This window comes from Peromyscus maniculatus, chromosome 1, assembly GCF_049852395.1.
Source record: "Peromyscus maniculatus bairdii isolate BWxNUB_F1_BW_parent chromosome 1, HU_Pman_BW_mat_3.1, whole genome shotgun sequence".
In the NCBI taxonomy this organism is placed as follows: Eukaryota; Metazoa; Chordata; class Mammalia; order Rodentia; family Cricetidae; genus Peromyscus; species Peromyscus maniculatus.
Genome location: NC_134852.1, coordinates 189,107,145 through 189,123,909, shown reverse-complemented (window position 1 = coordinate 189,123,909; position 16,765 = coordinate 189,107,145). Strand labels below are relative to the sequence as shown.

Here is a 16,765-nt window from a genome sequence, read left to right as displayed (position 1 = left end):
TAGTATTTAATTTTGTGGAAAAAAAAAATCCACCATTGGCCTAAAATGTTAGAAGCTTTTGTTAGTCATTGGTTTTGCAGACCCAAACTACAGAAAGATTTCCTCTATCCATTGAAAACTTCTCAGGATCTCCATTGCACAGGACAACAACAGGATATCTAAGAGGAGCCCCAGTGCAAGCCCATTCATTATTGGTGATGTGGCGGAAACCAGAGGCCTCGACCCAGACCAATGACTCAGGGTAACGAACACTTGTAAGTAAAGATGCATGGACTAAAGGGTAAACTGTGTGTCTTAACGGGCCACACTACAGCTTCCATGATCAGATTCTTTTTATTTTTTAATTTTTGTTTTGTTTTGTTTTTTCTTTTAAATTTGGTTTTGTTTGGGGAGGGAGGGATTCCAAGGGCAGAGGGCGGACATGAGGGGACAAGATGCTAAGTGGGATCGGGATGCACAATGTGAAATAAAAGAATCAATAAAAGCAATAAAGAAATAAGTAAAGAAAGAAAGCAAGCACTTCTCTACCAAAGGCCCTGCCTTCATGGTTGTTACATACAATGTTCTAATTCAGGTGTATGATCCCAAGGGCTAAAAATCACAGGCACCCAATTATTTAGCTGCAAAACAGGAAGCATCCTTTTTCAGAAGGTTGTAGGAACAGGCTTCAGCCTAATGAGAGCACTTAGGAGACAAATGGTAGAGACCTTAGCACTACTGAGACCAAAGAGGAAAGCTTCATTACTCTCCAGCATGATATAACCTGTATCTTGTCAGCTAGCTGCCAGTTCTCTTATGGCAAAGTATCTCTAGACACATAATTATAGATTGCTTTCTGCCCTCCCCTGTGTCCCCCAATACATGGCTTTTCCATGTAGTTCTGGCTGTACCGCAACTCTCTAGACCAGGTTGGCCTCCAACCTAGAGATCCACCTCCCTCTGCCTCCCAAGTGCTGGGATTAAAGGTGTGCATCACCAGGCCCAGCCACTTTCCAATTTAGAAAAAACGTGTATTATTATCTGTGCATGCTTGTGGTATGTACACACCACAGGTCAGAAAACTTGTGGGAGTTGACTTTTTCCTTTCACTATGTAGGTCACGGATATTGAATGCAGTTTGTCAGGCTTCTCACAGTTCCCCAACCTGATTACTTGGGGCAAGGTCTCTCACTAAACTTGGAGCCCACTCACTCAGCTAGTCAGGTAGCCAGCAAGCTCCAGGGATGCTCTATCTTTGCCCCTTAATGCTGGGAATGTGAACAAGTTCTTACGCTTGCATGGCAAACATTTTATGACTTTCTTTACAGCCCAAGCTGTAGTATTAACACTATTAGAAGTGGGTAGACACATTTTATGTATAAAATATAGTTGCAACTCCAGGTAGTGGTGGCACACACCTTTAATCCCAGCACTCAAGAAGCAGAGACAGGTGGGTTCTCTGAGTTCCAGGCTAGCCTGGTCTACAGAGATAGTTCCAAGGACAGCCAAGCCTACACAGAGAAACCCTGTCTCAAGAAACAAAACAATGTATTTGCAACTTACAAAGTCAATGTGGATTTAAAATAGTAATGCTAAGGGGTGGAGAGATGGCTGCTTTAGTGGTCCTGAGTTCAATTCCCAGCAACCACAAGGTGGCTCACAGCCATCTATAGTGGGATCTGATGTTCTCTTTTCGCATGAAGTTGATAAAGCACTCATATACATAAAATAAATAAATCTTAACAAAACAGTAATGTCAAATATTCAAGATAAGGGGTTGGAGAGATGGTTGAACAGTTATGAGCACTTGTTTTTGCAGCGGATCTAGATTTGGTCCCCAGCATCCACAAGGCAGCTCACAACTATTTGTAACTCCAGTTCTAGGGGATCCAATGCCCTATTCTGACCTCCACAAGTATCTGGCACACATGTGGTACACAGACATCCATGCAGGCAAAACTCATGTTGTGGGATAATCGTTTTGTACACTGTGAAGATGTGTCTCTGCCAAGATACCTTCTGATTGGTTTAATAAAGAGCTGAACAGCCAATAGCTAGGCAGGAAAGGATAGGCAGGACTTCCTGGCAGAGATAGGAACTCAGGCAGAGATTCACAAGCGAGAGGTGTCAGGAGTGTGTGTGTGTGTGTGTGTGTGTGTGTGTGTGTGTGTGTGTGTGTGTAGTCGGATATACAGTATGGAGGAGAGGTAATGAGCCACGTAGAAGACTGTACATTAGTATAAATGGGTTAATTTAAGTTATAAGAGCTAAGGTCAAGCTTTCATAATTAATTAATAAGTCTACAGATCATTATTTGGGAGCTGGTAGTCCAAAGCAAGACCAGCCATACATCCATACACATAAATATAAAATATATATACACCACAAAAAAGCTTATAAAAGTTGGGGCTCGTGAGATGGCTCAGTGGGAAGGCCCCTTGCTGCCAGGCCTAATAACCTGTTTGATCCCCAGAACCTACATAGTGGAAGGGAAGTCTTTGAAGACATTCATTTTTGCAGCTTACACTCAGCTATCACTAGAAAATGAAAACTGTAGTTTTCTATGAAGAAGGCAGAATTTATGCGGGTCTGTTTTTCCTAACTCAATGTAGTGATCCCACAGAAAGGATTCTAAAGTTCAGAGTGATCGGCAGAGCCTATTTCAACTGTTCTTACTGATTATTTTTTCCTCTTTTTTTTTTTTTTTTCCTTGGGACAGGGTCTCACTATTTGGCTCTGGCTGTTCTGTAACTCACTATGTAGATCAGGCTGGCCTTGAACTCACACAGATCTGCTTGCCTCTGCTGGGATTAAAAGCATGCACCACTACATCTGGCAACTGTTCTTCCCGAATGTGATCAGTGCCAAAGGAAGTGAAATTCAGCTAGCACTTCATGTATAAACACAATGGCTCTATTCAAACACACATACTAGGGTAAAATGAAAGCGTTGGTAGATAAGTTTACTTAGAGGAAATACTTTACTCAAGAGTAAAAATGAGTCTTAGGGATGGTAAAAATGGCTCAGCAGGTAAAGGCATCCACCGCCAAACCTGACAACCAGAGTTTGATCCCTGGAACCCACATGATAGAAAGAATAACCTCGAACAAGCTGTTCTTTAATCTCAGACCCTCCATACCATCCCCCATCAAAAAAAATAAATAAATAAATAAATAAAAATAATCTTAGATGTCACCAGCCTAAATCTGGTTTCACTCATTTACCTGCCAAATGCAAAGGTGTAGAATGTCGACCCTGGGTATCACGGCAATTTACATTATCAGGTGAAGACAGTTTCTTCACTCTGGCTAAACAACCCTTCTTGGCAGCATCTAGTAAAGCTGCATCACCTCTAAGTAGATCTTGGATATCTGTGTCTCCATCTTTAACAAGATCCAGAGGAGTATTACCATCTCGGTTTTTCTTTGTAGGGTCTGCACCATGCTAGGCATGAGAAAAAAAAAGGGGATGGGGGAAGAGGTGGGTCAGTGTGTATTTTGTCACTGAGAAAATAACCAGAGCAAAGAAAATCATTTTATACTAAATCGAACCTCATTGTTATTAATGCATAAATACTGTAACACATTAGTAAGTATGTATCTAAGAATAGATAAACTACAGTAAAAGTTTTCAGTTATAGAATTTAAAAATTATTATTATTAGAGGCAGCACAGGCTAGTCTTCTGAAATTTATTCTGTAGTTGAAGCTGACCCTGACCCACTGGTCTTCTTTTCTTGTCTCTGCCTCCTACATAATGAGAATACAGGTATGTACTACTGAGTCTGTCCATGTGGTGCTGGGAATAAATCCCACAGATTTGTGCATGCTAGACAGGTACTCTACCAACTGAGATACAACTGTATCTCATGATAATTTTATGGAACCACTGCCAAAAATGTAGTCCACCATTGACTGAATTATCACACAATGCATGATTGCATTTTTCCTTTTTTTTAAAAACAGGATCTTAACTATGTAGCCTTGATTTAACTTTCTGGAAACTCACTCTGAGGACCAGGCTGGCATTGACCTCATAAAAACTCACCTGCCTCTGAAGCCCAGGTGCTGGGTTTTAAGGAGTGCACCACCACTGCATTTTTCCTTTTTACACTGTATGAATGAATCTATGCTGTAATATTCTATAGCAAAGTATCTGTATCTATATTAGACCAGGATCATCAATTTTATAGAATGCTAAACAAATTGGGCTTATAAATGACTTAATCAGGTAAGTCAAGTAATCTGAGGTTGGATTGCCAAACATGAAAATCTGATAGCAAACAGAACTACCACATGGTAGGTGGCTATAGAAATAAACCCCCTATGCTGGGAAATATATATGTAGATTCAAAAATAAAAATGTTCATGACATTTTCTTTTGAAATCTAGTTCAGCATTAGGTAACTTCCTCTCCTACTTTCATTAGTTTAAATTTTATACTAGTGGTATTTGAAAGATAATCTGAATATTTTAGGTAATTCACACTGTTCATAGCAAGGACTTCAGCATACCTGGAGCAGAAGCTTGCATATTTCATATTTTCCTTTTGCTGCAGCTTCATGTAAAGGTGTGAACTTCCACAGGTCAGCTACGTTAACTACTGCTCCATGCTTGACAAGAAGTTCTGCAACTTCATAGTGTCCATAGGAGCATGCATTGTGCAAAGGCACAAGGCCTCTGAAAAGTTCAATGAGCAGTAATGGCAGAAAACATGGTTTAATCTCAGGAATTATACATAACCAATGAAAGACATTTCTTAGAATTGCCTAAGGGAGTATACTGGTAAGACTCTGTAGAACTTAAACCTATGGAAAGCAGGAAAAGACTTTTTCAAAATATTTTAAATGCAGAGACTATGATAAACATTCACATATAGACTCAACATCTAGTATTATGTATTTTTAACAAAAACAATTTCGAGATTAACAAAAAAATTTCAAATATCCTCAATGAACACTAAATACTTTAATACATTAATGTCAGTATCAAAATTGCAAAAATGAAATCTCTGGCAATTATAAAATGACAAGACATTATACAAGTTAATCTTAATGTAAACTTGAGTCATTCACATTTTTTTTTAAAGAAAGGGCCCCATACTGTATGTAGCCTGTATTAGTCTCAAACTTGTGGTGATCCTCCTGCCTCAACTTCCCCAGTGCCTGAATCCAGGTATGCACCACCACGCTCAGCATAACGCTTTAACTTTAGTTAATAAGTTATCATTGTACCAATGGTTGAAAACATAATTATACATTAAAAGACAGAAGTATTTTTATCATTTATCATAAAGGTCTTTTGTAGTTTTCCAGGGTCATGTAAAGGTAAGGTAGAGCCATGGCAGTTGTTTCCTACCCTTTATCTTTAGCGTGCACATCAGCTCCATGCTGCAGCAGGTACTCCACCACAGACACTCTGTTGTATCCAGCTGCAAAATGGAGTGGCGTTGACTGACGACCTTCTATGTCTCTACAGTTGACACTCTGAACAGTACACAGTTTCTGTAGGATTGAACACAGCACACACACAATGCTACATAGTCTCATGTTGTTTTAACACAATGAATAGGAATTTCAAATGTTGCTGGCGGTGGTGGCACACGCCTTTAATCCTAGCACCTGGGAGGCAGAGCCAGGTGGATCTCTGTGAGTTGGAGGCCAACCTGGGCTACAGAGTGAATTCCAGGAAAGGCGCGAAGCTACACAGAGAAACCGGGGTGGGGGTGGGGGTGGGGGTGGGGGTAGGGTGGGGGGTGGGTGGGTCAAATGTCTGTCTCATTTTCTTATTTCATTAAATAAGTTATTTCAGAAACTATTCTTATTTCAGCTTGCCATTTACTGAGAATTCTTCTGGTCCTCTCATATATACTTTTATGTTCTACTTTTTTGAAAGGTAGTAAAACTTACTATTTATATATTGATAATGTAACATCAAAGTGATAATGTAATGTCAAAGAATATCACTGTAACTTCCATTTGGTGGTACACACATGTAATAGCACACTAGATCACAGCAGCACTGAGGAAAAATTCAGAGTCCCAAATCCATATCTACACAGTCAGAATCTGCATTTTAAGCCAGGCAAGGTAATATATGCCTGTAATCCCAGCATTGGAAGGTGAAGGCAGGAGGATTATGAGTTCCAAACCAGTATGGACTGCATGGTAAGACTTTCCACCAAACAACAAATAAAAACCCCACAGCAAATTTACATTTTAGTAAGACCTCTACTATAAGTATATTAAAGTCTGAGAAGTGATGCTGTAGACCAGTGGTTTACAATTTTGACACACACTGGTCTTACCTCAAAATTTTGTAAGTCAGTGTCTGGGGTTGTAAATTTGCATTCCTACCAAGTTTTTAGGTGATCTAGCAGCCAAGGAACCACACTTAAGATAATGACTCATTCTGCAGTATGTATAAATAAATAAAATGAACTAACAAAATGTTCTTGGCTATATACCATCCTTGGAGAACTAAGAAAATTAATTGCTAAAATTATTTTCTTGTGTTCTTTGGTTCAGATGAGTAAGTCTAGCTCAATCAAAAGTAATACCCCAAATATTCTTGAGTCCTATGCAGAAAATTTAGGGGAATAAAACAGACAACTGCTGTGGGATGTTCTGTATGTTCTGTGGGAGTCCGTTCTTGGGTTTCTCATGCCTTAATCCAGCAGGTCCACATAGAGGATGATTAGGACCACAAGTCTTGAGTGCAGGTGTCTGAGATGGTCTGCACTTGGCTGTGCTGTGGGATGGTCTGTATGTCAAATTGCTCTGATTGGTCAATAAATAAAACACTGATTGGCCCATGGCTAGGCAGGAAGTATAGGTGGGACTAACAGAGAGGAGAAATAAAAGAACAGGAAGGCAGAAAGAGACACTGCCAGCCACCCGCCAGGACAAGCAGCCATGTGGAAAATGCCGGTAAGCCACGAACCACGTGGCAAGGTATAGATTTATGGAAATGGATTAATTTAAGCTATAAGAACAGTTAGCAAGAAGCCTGCCACAGTCATACAGTTTGTAAGCAAAATAAGTCTCTGTGTTTACTTGGTTGGGTCTGAGCGGCTGTGGGACTGGCGGGTGACAAAGATTTGTCCTGACTGTGTGCAAGGCAGGAAAACTCTAGCTACAGACAACAGACAATGCTTAGAGAGTCAAAAGAGTATCAGCATTAGTAAGGAATCATTTTACTAAGTCTACCTTAAGAACAAGGATAAGTTCAGTAAGGCGCCATCAGCGGTTTTATCCCAAAGAGAGCCACAAACTGGCAAAGCTTTTCTGAGCTTACAAAATACACTAGATTCCATGAGTGAGGTTGCAGTACCAAAGCAGTGTTTCAGTGGGTCTGAAACATGATCTAGCAATGAGTGTTTCCACTGTGAACCAGCTGTTGCCACAAGTGGTAGTTACTGCACATCATTTTAATACCTTTTCAATTTAATACTGCCCACTCTGTTACTGGGGACTGTTACAGCTAATACCGTCAGGCTGGATGACTTAGAATAGCTTAGGAGACGAGCCTCCCCTCAGCATGCCTGCCAGGAACCATCTATTAATTAAGAAGAACCACTGTAACTGTGGATGACACCATTTCATGGCCTGGTGTCCTGGTCGGAATAAAAAGGAGAAAATGAGCTCAAAATCTGTGTTCATTGATCTCTGCTTCCTGATTGCAGATGCAATGTGACCAGCTACCCCAAGCTCCTGCTGCCATGCTGGACCGTACTTTGTACTGTAAGCCCAAATAAACCCTTCCTTTCTTAGGTTGTTTTTGTGAGGTATTATGGGTGTCCAGAAAATGATGTAACCTGGTAGATCAATAGTAAACAAATCTAAGTAAAAATGGAAATATTCACTGGGTAGTTTGGAGAATGTTCCTATCCTAGTAATTCATACAGTCACATGCCCTAAGATAGAAAAGAAACAGAAAAGCTGATGGAGATACATTTCCAAGTGATTTCAGAGTCAGAGGGCAATGAAGCTAGCCTAATGCTTATCACAGAGAGAAATAGGTGTCTTCCTTAATTCAATGGCATTACTTTATTTTCTAAGTCCAATTTGTATTTTAAATTCATGTCTTTTCCTTCTAGGCTCCTTCTATTCAGATGAAAACAGAGTTTATACTTTCTAAAAAAACAAAAAACAAACAAAAAAACCTAAACTAAAATCAAAACCACTGCCAACAACAACAAAAAAGAATTAGCCCAAGCTGGTCTCAAACTGTGACCTCCTACCTCAGCCTCTCAAGTGCTGGGATCAAAAGAGTATGGCCACCACTTCTGGTAATGTTAAATCTTATGCTTATTAAATACTTTCATGGTCTATAAGTAAATTAACATTTAAAATTCATCAGGCTCCTCATTTACTTACACATACAGATAAAATTATCTAGTTTAACTTGAATAAATATCTTGAATTCAATAAAACACAATCACTTGACTCATGAAAATCCAATCAGAAAGCCTGGTTGCACGTGCTCTCTCTATTCACACTGGCACAGCAGTGAGTGGATCATGTGCACTCTCATTCAGGGCCGGCAAGACTGGCCCGCTGGTATGGGTGCTGTGCAGGTCTGCAGACCTGAGTGTGACCACTGGGACCTCCATAAAGGGGAAGGAGAGAACACACCCTGCCCCCAAACACCTAGCCCACTTAAAAGATCAGGGAAGAAACTCTCAGAGCTCTGGAAAGAGACCAATATTTGTAAGTCTTTTTTGTTGTTGCTGAGACAGGGTCTCACTGTGTAACCCTAACAAGTCTTTTGACCTTAAATTCAAAGAGATTCACCTCCCTCTGCCTCCCTAGTATTGGGATTAAAGGCAAGTGCTAACGTGTCTGGCTTGTGTATTTTAAAAAAACAAAAACCAACAACTATATAAATCTATAGAAAATCAACTGTGTAGAAATTCAACAAAATTATTTCAAACAGCTGCTTCTGCCACAAATTAGGTAATACAAAAACCTGTTTTTTTTTTTTTTTTTTTTTTTTTTTTGACACAGGGTTTCTCTGTGTAGCCCTGGCTGTCCTAGAACCCAGAGGTCAGCCCTCCTTGAGTGCTGGGATTAAAGGTGTACACCACCACCATCTAGCTCTATAAAATTTCTTATTGTACACGAGTGCTCCCTCAACTTGGAGCAGCCTAGTTTTGAAAAGTCTTTAAGGAGAGAAATAAAACAATGAAAAAATAAGGCGGCTTTTCTCCTGGTTAGTTTTGAAAACTGAAACAGTATTACTGCACTATTGAAGAATTATTTACTTCATGAAATAGATGAGTCAAATTCTGATTTGTATTACTTGAATTGTGAGCCTTGCTCTTTTAGAACATCAGGCTTTTGGGTTATTTACCCAGACATACATTTCTGTACGTAACGGACACACAACATGGACAGCAGGACAGCCACGTGTGTATGGCACAAGTCCAAACAGAGTCTGAGGGAAGGGACTCTGGGGACTGCTGCCAGGATGGTACAGATGAGCAGTCTGGCGCTCTGTAGGAGAAAAGAAATGCAGTCCTCCAGCTGACAAAGAGACTGAACAGCTCTGAGCAGTGCTAACACTATGCTCACACAGTCAGGAGGAGTCTGTATAGACACCTGCACCTAGTTCCTGTTGTTCTATGTGTCGTATATAAACAGTAATGGACAGCAACATGAAACTTTCTTCTTTTTCTTTTTTACATTGGGAAACGTTTATTAACTTATATTGGCAATCTTAATTTTGCCCAGCAAGTTCTTAATAAATGTCTTAGATCTCAACCTGCAGGTGTTTTTACCACCACAGAATCATGAAGACTTGCAGTTATCATTGTCCTGTAATGATGAAAATGATGTTCAAATAATTAACATGTTACTTCTCTGAAAGACTTAGAAGATATTCTGAGGAGTGCTTGAAAGTTCTGTGTATAAATAATGATTGATACATTTAAGATACAGTTAGGATCTATTTGATGCTGTCAATAAATATTTCTTACACAAAACAATGTTTTAACATGCCACTGTTCTAATGAGGCAGTTCTTAGATATATTTTCATACTAAAGAATAAAGCTTTATCTTTGTAGTTATTTTATTTATAGGACTCTTAGCAAAGAAGAACTTTGTATCCAACAGAAAAGAGGTGTACTCCAAGTGACATTCTGGTGATGTATGCCTGTGACCCCAGCACACCGGAAGCTGCAGCAGGAGGTTAAAGACTTCCAGACTACTCTAAACTCAGTGAGGCCCTGTCTTAAAAAAAAAAAAAAAGAAAGAAAGAAAGAAGAAAAAGGAAAGAAAGAAAGAAAGAAAGAAAGAAAGAAAGAAAGAAAGAAAGAAAGAAAGAAAGAAAAGAAAGAAAGAAAGAGAAAGAGAAAAGCTCTTCTTTTTCTTAGTATTGCTTTTAGACAGTCTTCGTAAGTAGCTCGAGCTGCCTTATAACCCTTAATCCTCCTGTCTGAGCCTCCCTAGTATTTGGATTGTGCACTATCATGCCTGGTCCATACTTACTTATCCTTAAGATAATTTTTTATTAAAAAGATGATTTTATGTGTATGAATGTTTTGCCTGCATGTTTGTCTGTGCCCCACATGTGTGCCTGGTGCACACGGAGGTCAGAAGAGGGTGTTACATCCCTGGACCCAGGTATCCACGATTGTAAGCCACCATCTGGGTGCTGGGAACTGAATGCAGGGCCACTGCAAGAGCTGCAAGTGCTTCTAATTTCTGAACTGTTTCTCCAGCCCCTTATTCTCCTTTTACAGGGACAGGTGAGGCCTTTAAGACAACTGCATTTTATGCTACAAGAAGAGTACTAAAATTTGTGAGTGTGATATTTTCTAAAATACATGTGAAATACCCCCATTTCTCAGTGATCTTACTGCAAAGGAATTGGGTGCTTTTTTTGTCTTTTTAATAAAGCTGTTTGATGTAACAGTACAGATTTATTAAACAATGCCAAAATAAAAACCAAAGATTAACAACAATTTCAGACGGTTTCTCACCTTTACAGTTTCTACATCACCAGCCTTTGCAGCTTCAAGCAACTGCCTGTCTGCCTCTGAGTGACCTGGTGAGATGCCCTCTAGAAGCGGGGAGAAGAGAGGTTAGTTTTCATGTAGAAAATCAGACCAAGCTTGGAGGGAGTCAGTCCTACTTACAAAGGAGGTTTTGGTTTGCTAGTATCACCACAGGGGAAAACACTCAGGCTATTAGAACTTCTGAAAATATACACTGAACAAAATGTGTAAGCATGCTAGCCATATGCTATTTAGGTGGTGGGAAGGAACATAACCAAAATGAAAGCTTGCCTGCATTATAAACAAGCCACGTGTGAGCACTGGTAAAGAGCAACCAGCAGAAATCTAAACACGGTTCTGATAGTAACTAGTTATCTACTAGTTATCTGAACCTGGACAAATCACTTTAATTTCCAGAGCCTCAAGCTTTTTTTCAATTTTAAGGAGTATAGTTGGATTAGAAAGTAGCTAAACATTTCAAGTTTAAAATTGTGTCTTGAGCCAGCAGTGGTGGCTCGCACCTTTAATCCCAGCACTCAGGAGGCAGAGGCAGGCAGAACTCTGTGAGTTCAAGGCCAACCTGGTCTACAGAGTGAGTTCCAGGGCAGTCAAAACTGTTACACAGAGAAACCCTGCCTCAAAAAAAACAAAAACAAAACAAAACAAAAACAATGAAAACTGTGACTCAAAACTCAAAATTTCTGAAAAGAATACATACAACAAAAGAAGTTCCAGGTAAAGGTTTAAATTTAAAAATTAAACCTTAAAAGAACTAAAAGAAAACAGAGATAAATGTTTATGTCTTAGGATAAACATCTAGAACAGTGTATCAAAGAGCCAAATAAAAAATGAATGTGGGAAGGTGCCAGGGTAAATCTCCCATAAACAAAATAATAAAGCCAGGAACAAGATGAAAAGAATCATATTGTAACATGCATTATTAGAAGACACATACATGCCTTACATACTCAAGATCTAAAAAAAGAAGAAAGCAGTCCCAGTGCTTATGGAAAAGGAGGGGAATGGAGTGCAGGAGAGGGAAGAAATGAGAGAAAAAAAAAAAAAAAAAGACAGGGTCTATGCAACCTTGTCTGTCCTGGAACTCAAGAGATGTGCCTACCTCTGCATCCTGAATACTGGAATTAAAGGTGTGTACCACCATGCCTGGTAAATCAGCTTTATTTAGAGAAACCAGGCGGACTATGCTACTGAACAAAAGTCATAATTACAATTTAATGACATTTAAGTATCAAATATAATGAGCTAAGAATTTTAAGTTAAGAAGGCCAACATTTCTCAAAATTTTTCTGTTTATTATCAACTCCTACACCTAACACCTGATATGTGAAAAACCTTAAAGGTTAATCTTTAAAACAGAATGTCAGAGAAGCACCCAATACCTTGAAGCAGCTGCTGTACATTTTCATTTCCCATCTGCAAGGCGGTGAAACCCTGAAGGGATATGATGTTCGGATCACACCCATAGCTCAGGAGCAGGCGGCAGGTCTGCAGATGACCACAGTGTGCAGCTCTGTGCAATGATGTCTGTCCAAGACTGTCCAAAGCATTAACCTTCATAATGCAGAAAACACTGAAATTAGCATTATGGTGCACCATCTAAAATCATCCATTAGCACTTAATACTTACTATTAAAAGTTTCTAGCTTTTTTTAAAGAAACCAACTGTCCAGTGCCAAAGGAGGCATTTTCCCCATTCAATACTAGAGTATAAATTCACCAATCCATGAAAACTGGTATCAGGAATATAGATCCAACTTTGGGTTAAACATGTGGGTTGCCAAGTACAATAAGTTCAACATTTAAGTTATGTTTAGCCTTAAAGCATTTATAAATTCACCCTATTCAGAACTAGACAGTGACTGAAAAGGCTGCATCCATTGAAATTTTATGGGTCTTTGAGATATGTAATTTTTATGACTGGCTCCAAGACATACAACAGCAAGGAGCACTCCAGAGGTGAGTTAGTATTCAAATACTCATTCCTATTTATTTCCTTCTACACCATGTATCATGTAGAATATTATGTGAATAAACATACTGCATATCCACAATGAAACATTCACCAGCAATACAACGGCATTGTGGACATGCTGATCAATCTCTAAAACATTATACTAATCTCTAAAGCCTTACACTAAAGAGTACACATTTGTGATAGATAAATCTCAAAATGGCTGTTATTGTTTGGGGTAGAGACTGCCTGAGATGAAGCACTGTTATAGATTGAATTCAGGGCCTGACACATTGAGACACTCTACTACTGAACTATCCATCACCCACTTCTGCCTCAGCCCGTGTTCTTTAATAAATTTTGGTTACACAGATATACTGTATATGCATGTGTGTATATATATACATACATACACACATACACACACATACATATATGTAGAGATTTGTTAAAATTCAGCACATATATACTGAGGGTTTGCACATTTCACCCCATAACTTTTGTACCTACAGAAAAACTATATATAAATATTCAACTCTAGTTGCTGTGTATACATGGAGTATTTAGTATGTGCACAGTAATCTGTAAACCTGTCAAAAAATACATGTTGACGGATATGTAACATAATATGGCTGGTGATAGTATCCAGGTAGTGGGTACAGAATTATTTTTTGTAAAGTTCTTTCACAAGAAAATAAGATGACCTCTAAGAGCACCTCACTTCCACTCTCCCTCCTTACCATTAGAATAATTCAATATATAACTAACCAATCCTATGTCCATCAGTGTCTTTTGAGGCACTGGCTAATAAATAATTCACGTCATTAGAGACTATTTGAAGATGGACATAGCAAGATCTCAATGAGCATAAAACTAGACTGTGAGTGTCCATGATTACAGAACTGAAACCCTATTTGAAATGCTCAGGGCAATGTTTACTCACACACTAAATCATATTTTTGGAAAAACAAACCCTGAAAGCTTTGAGTAATATATATCAGGATGACCAACTTTTGCTGGTTTGCCTGGGACTTCTTCAGTCTTCGCACTATGACACAGGTTTTTAGAAACTACCAAGTCCTGGACAAAAGCAAGTAAGTGGTCTCTAGTCACAACTGTTTCACAACTGAGATTCAGTGTTCGCCTGGATACTCTTCAAGTAGTGTGCCGTATGTAAGGAAAGAGCAATCCACAAGAAGGCACAGAGCAGAGACAAATGAGGATGCCAAGCAGTCAAGCAGAAACCAACTTTATTTTATTCAGTAATTTACAATAGGAAAAATCACGTTTATACATTATCAGGATCTTCCCGAAATCAGAGATTAGGACATTAAAGGTAACAGAAAAAGAAACTGAAAATTTTAAGTAATTCCTTGAGAGGGGAGAAATCCAAGGAAGGAAAAGTAAGAAAACTGACCTGCAAACCTGTGAGGATAAGGCCTCAGGGCCACTCAGGGCCTGTTTTTTTCCCCTTCACTCATAGCAGCTCCATTTCTGTACCACATACTAGATTTTCACTAAAAAATTTCTTTGAAGAAGGTGAAAGTCTTTGGATTAAAAATGTAAACTATCAGCTGTCATTTCTGCTGTGTACACCTTTTACCAAGCATTCTTTACATTAAAATTTTGAAATTGTGTGTGTGTGTGTAAAAAAATGTGGAAGTCAGAAGACATCTTCTGGGACTCAGGTCTCACCTCCCACCATGCTGAGGCAGGGTCTTCTTATTGTTTCTGTCACTCTGCTAGCTGGCTGGTGAACTGGCCAACTTCCCTGTCTCTCCCATCTATCAGATCACTGAGATTACAGATGTGTGCCATCACACCTGGCTTTTCACATAGATTCCAGGAGATCCAATTCAGGTAGTTAGGCTTGAATGGCAAGCACTTTATACACTAAGCCATTTCTCTGGACTCATTATTAATTATATTTTAAAGTTATTGAGTAAGAAAATTATTTACAGCTTTGATGGAAGTAGTTATTCGAGGGGTAAAATGCTTTGCGTATAAATGCCAACTAAAGAATGTTAATTCATCAAAATGGTTACGTATGTTGTTTTAACTCAAATTATTTCTTTACTTCTTCTATTCAAGTTCTTTGTCTTTTTACAGAAATCGTGGAAAGTACAAAGTCTGCACTGGTAAATAAGGAGGAGTTATTATATTAATAAAGGAATTTCAGATGCGGGCCAGAAAAGAAAACCAGAGTAGAACTGGTCTCCTGCTAAGACAAGAGGTGTTCTGTGTACTGTTAAGAAAAAGTCAAGTATAATGTTGATCAGTGAATTAAAAGGAATGGAGAAAAAAGGACATACAGGAATAACGTACATATGAATAGATACATAAATTTCCTAACAATAACAAAAAATAGATTTGGGAAGTTCTGCATATTGAGGTTGTGGTGTGTGCATGTGCACACATGTGTATGTGTGCATGATGGTCAAGAGCACAGCCTTGGGTGTGGTTCCTCACCCTCTATCTTGTTTGAGACAGACTGGGTACTGTACATGCCAGGCTAGCTGGCCTACAGGCATTTAGACACTCTTCCATCTCTGCCTCCCATTTAGCCACAGGAGCACTATCTCCTGCTCCATGGATTCTGGGAATCTGAACTCAGGTCCTCACCATTTTGTGGCAAGTACCTTTTTTTTTTTTAAATTTAGCAAAGCCAAGAATGTACTAGAAACCACTTGTTAACAGCTGACATGCACTCGCAAGCTCTGTTTCTACTGTAAGGAGGACAGTGCCAGGCAGGAATGGGGCCTGCAGGGCAACCGGCCGCCACCAGGCTGGGCTGTGGTGGTCTTGCTCCAGCTCCTCAATGAACCCATTCCCTCCCAACCTAAGCTCATTCTTGCTCCTTCTGAACCACTTCCTCTCTGGGCCTGGCTCCCCTGAAGATGGCTGAGTTGGGGTTGGCTACTTGGTTGAGGGGTGTTGCATGGCAAGTACTTTTACTCCCCACCCTAGGGCTGTTTTGAACTGTAAACTAAGAAAAAACCCTTTATGACAGCATGACTAGTTTAAGGAGCTAGATATCCACTTATCAGAGAGTGACTGACTGGATTACCAATGGTTACCAGAAAGGATGTACCTTTGCTTCATGCTTCACCACTACTTCCACAACGTCATTGTGAGCTTTTTCAGAAGCCACGTGCAGAGGAGTCAAGAATCTTAAAGAGAAAAGGCCAGCCACAATAAGTATATTTTCCATACAAAAAGATATTAATAACATCTACTGGTCAAAGGTACACTTACTCTTTAGTCTTTTCGTTGGTGTTTGCTCCTTTTCTTAGCAGCAGTTCACATATTTGCTTTCTTTTGGGATATGGAGATGCAGCAGCACAATGCTAAATAATTCAAATTGCAGCATTAATCAAGGACCATACAGAACCATTTTCACTTAAGAACACTTGTGTTTCCAATCATGGATAATAAATGAAATGTAACTTCTTTGTTTTCTTTTTACCCAACTTTGCTCTTGAAAAACTTTCTATTGGAGAGAACGTGTAGTAATTACAGATTCTGACACAGCTGGAAAATCCCACAGGATCAAATACTTTGTGTTATTAAATATTCTGGTTAAACTTTGTTCTCAATTTTGAAAATGCCACTACTGATAGGATGAATGTTATATTTAAAAGGTTAGGACAGACTCAAAGGTTAGCATTTCTTCTTGCAATGCTAACAACTGATCCACAGCTTCAGAGATGGTACCCCAGCTCTCCCACTGGGCTGTGTATGTCCTCAGCCCAGAGTTTGGGCTGTTACACGAACAAGCATACCCATCTGCTCTGTTCTCAATTCTGCTGGTTTAAC

General features: G+C 39.3%; 1 protein-coding gene across 4 annotated transcripts in view; it reads right to left on the bottom strand.

Annotated features, from left to right (window-relative positions):
- The window catches only part of Tnks2 (tankyrase 2), a 68,206-nt gene that overhangs the window by 22,216 nt on the left and 29,225 nt on the right, over positions 1-16,765 (bottom strand). For 2 of the 4 annotated variants that reach the window (XM_042285342.2, XM_076562824.1), the window contains exons 10-16: positions 16,205-16,296; positions 16,041-16,119; positions 12,378-12,549; positions 10,963-11,042; positions 5,336-5,481; positions 4,492-4,657; positions 3,204-3,423 (exon numbers count right to left, since the gene is read on the bottom strand). In XM_042285342.2, the coding sequence (XP_042141276.2) occupies positions 3,204-3,423; positions 4,492-4,657; positions 5,336-5,481; positions 10,963-11,042; positions 12,378-12,549; positions 16,041-16,119; positions 16,205-16,296 (955 nt within the window). The remainder of the gene's footprint in view (positions 1-3,203; positions 3,424-4,491; positions 4,658-5,335; positions 5,482-10,962; positions 11,043-12,377; positions 12,550-16,040; positions 16,120-16,204; positions 16,297-16,765) is intronic. The other 2 variants (XM_076562829.1, XM_076562819.1) reach the window with 1 other exon arrangement.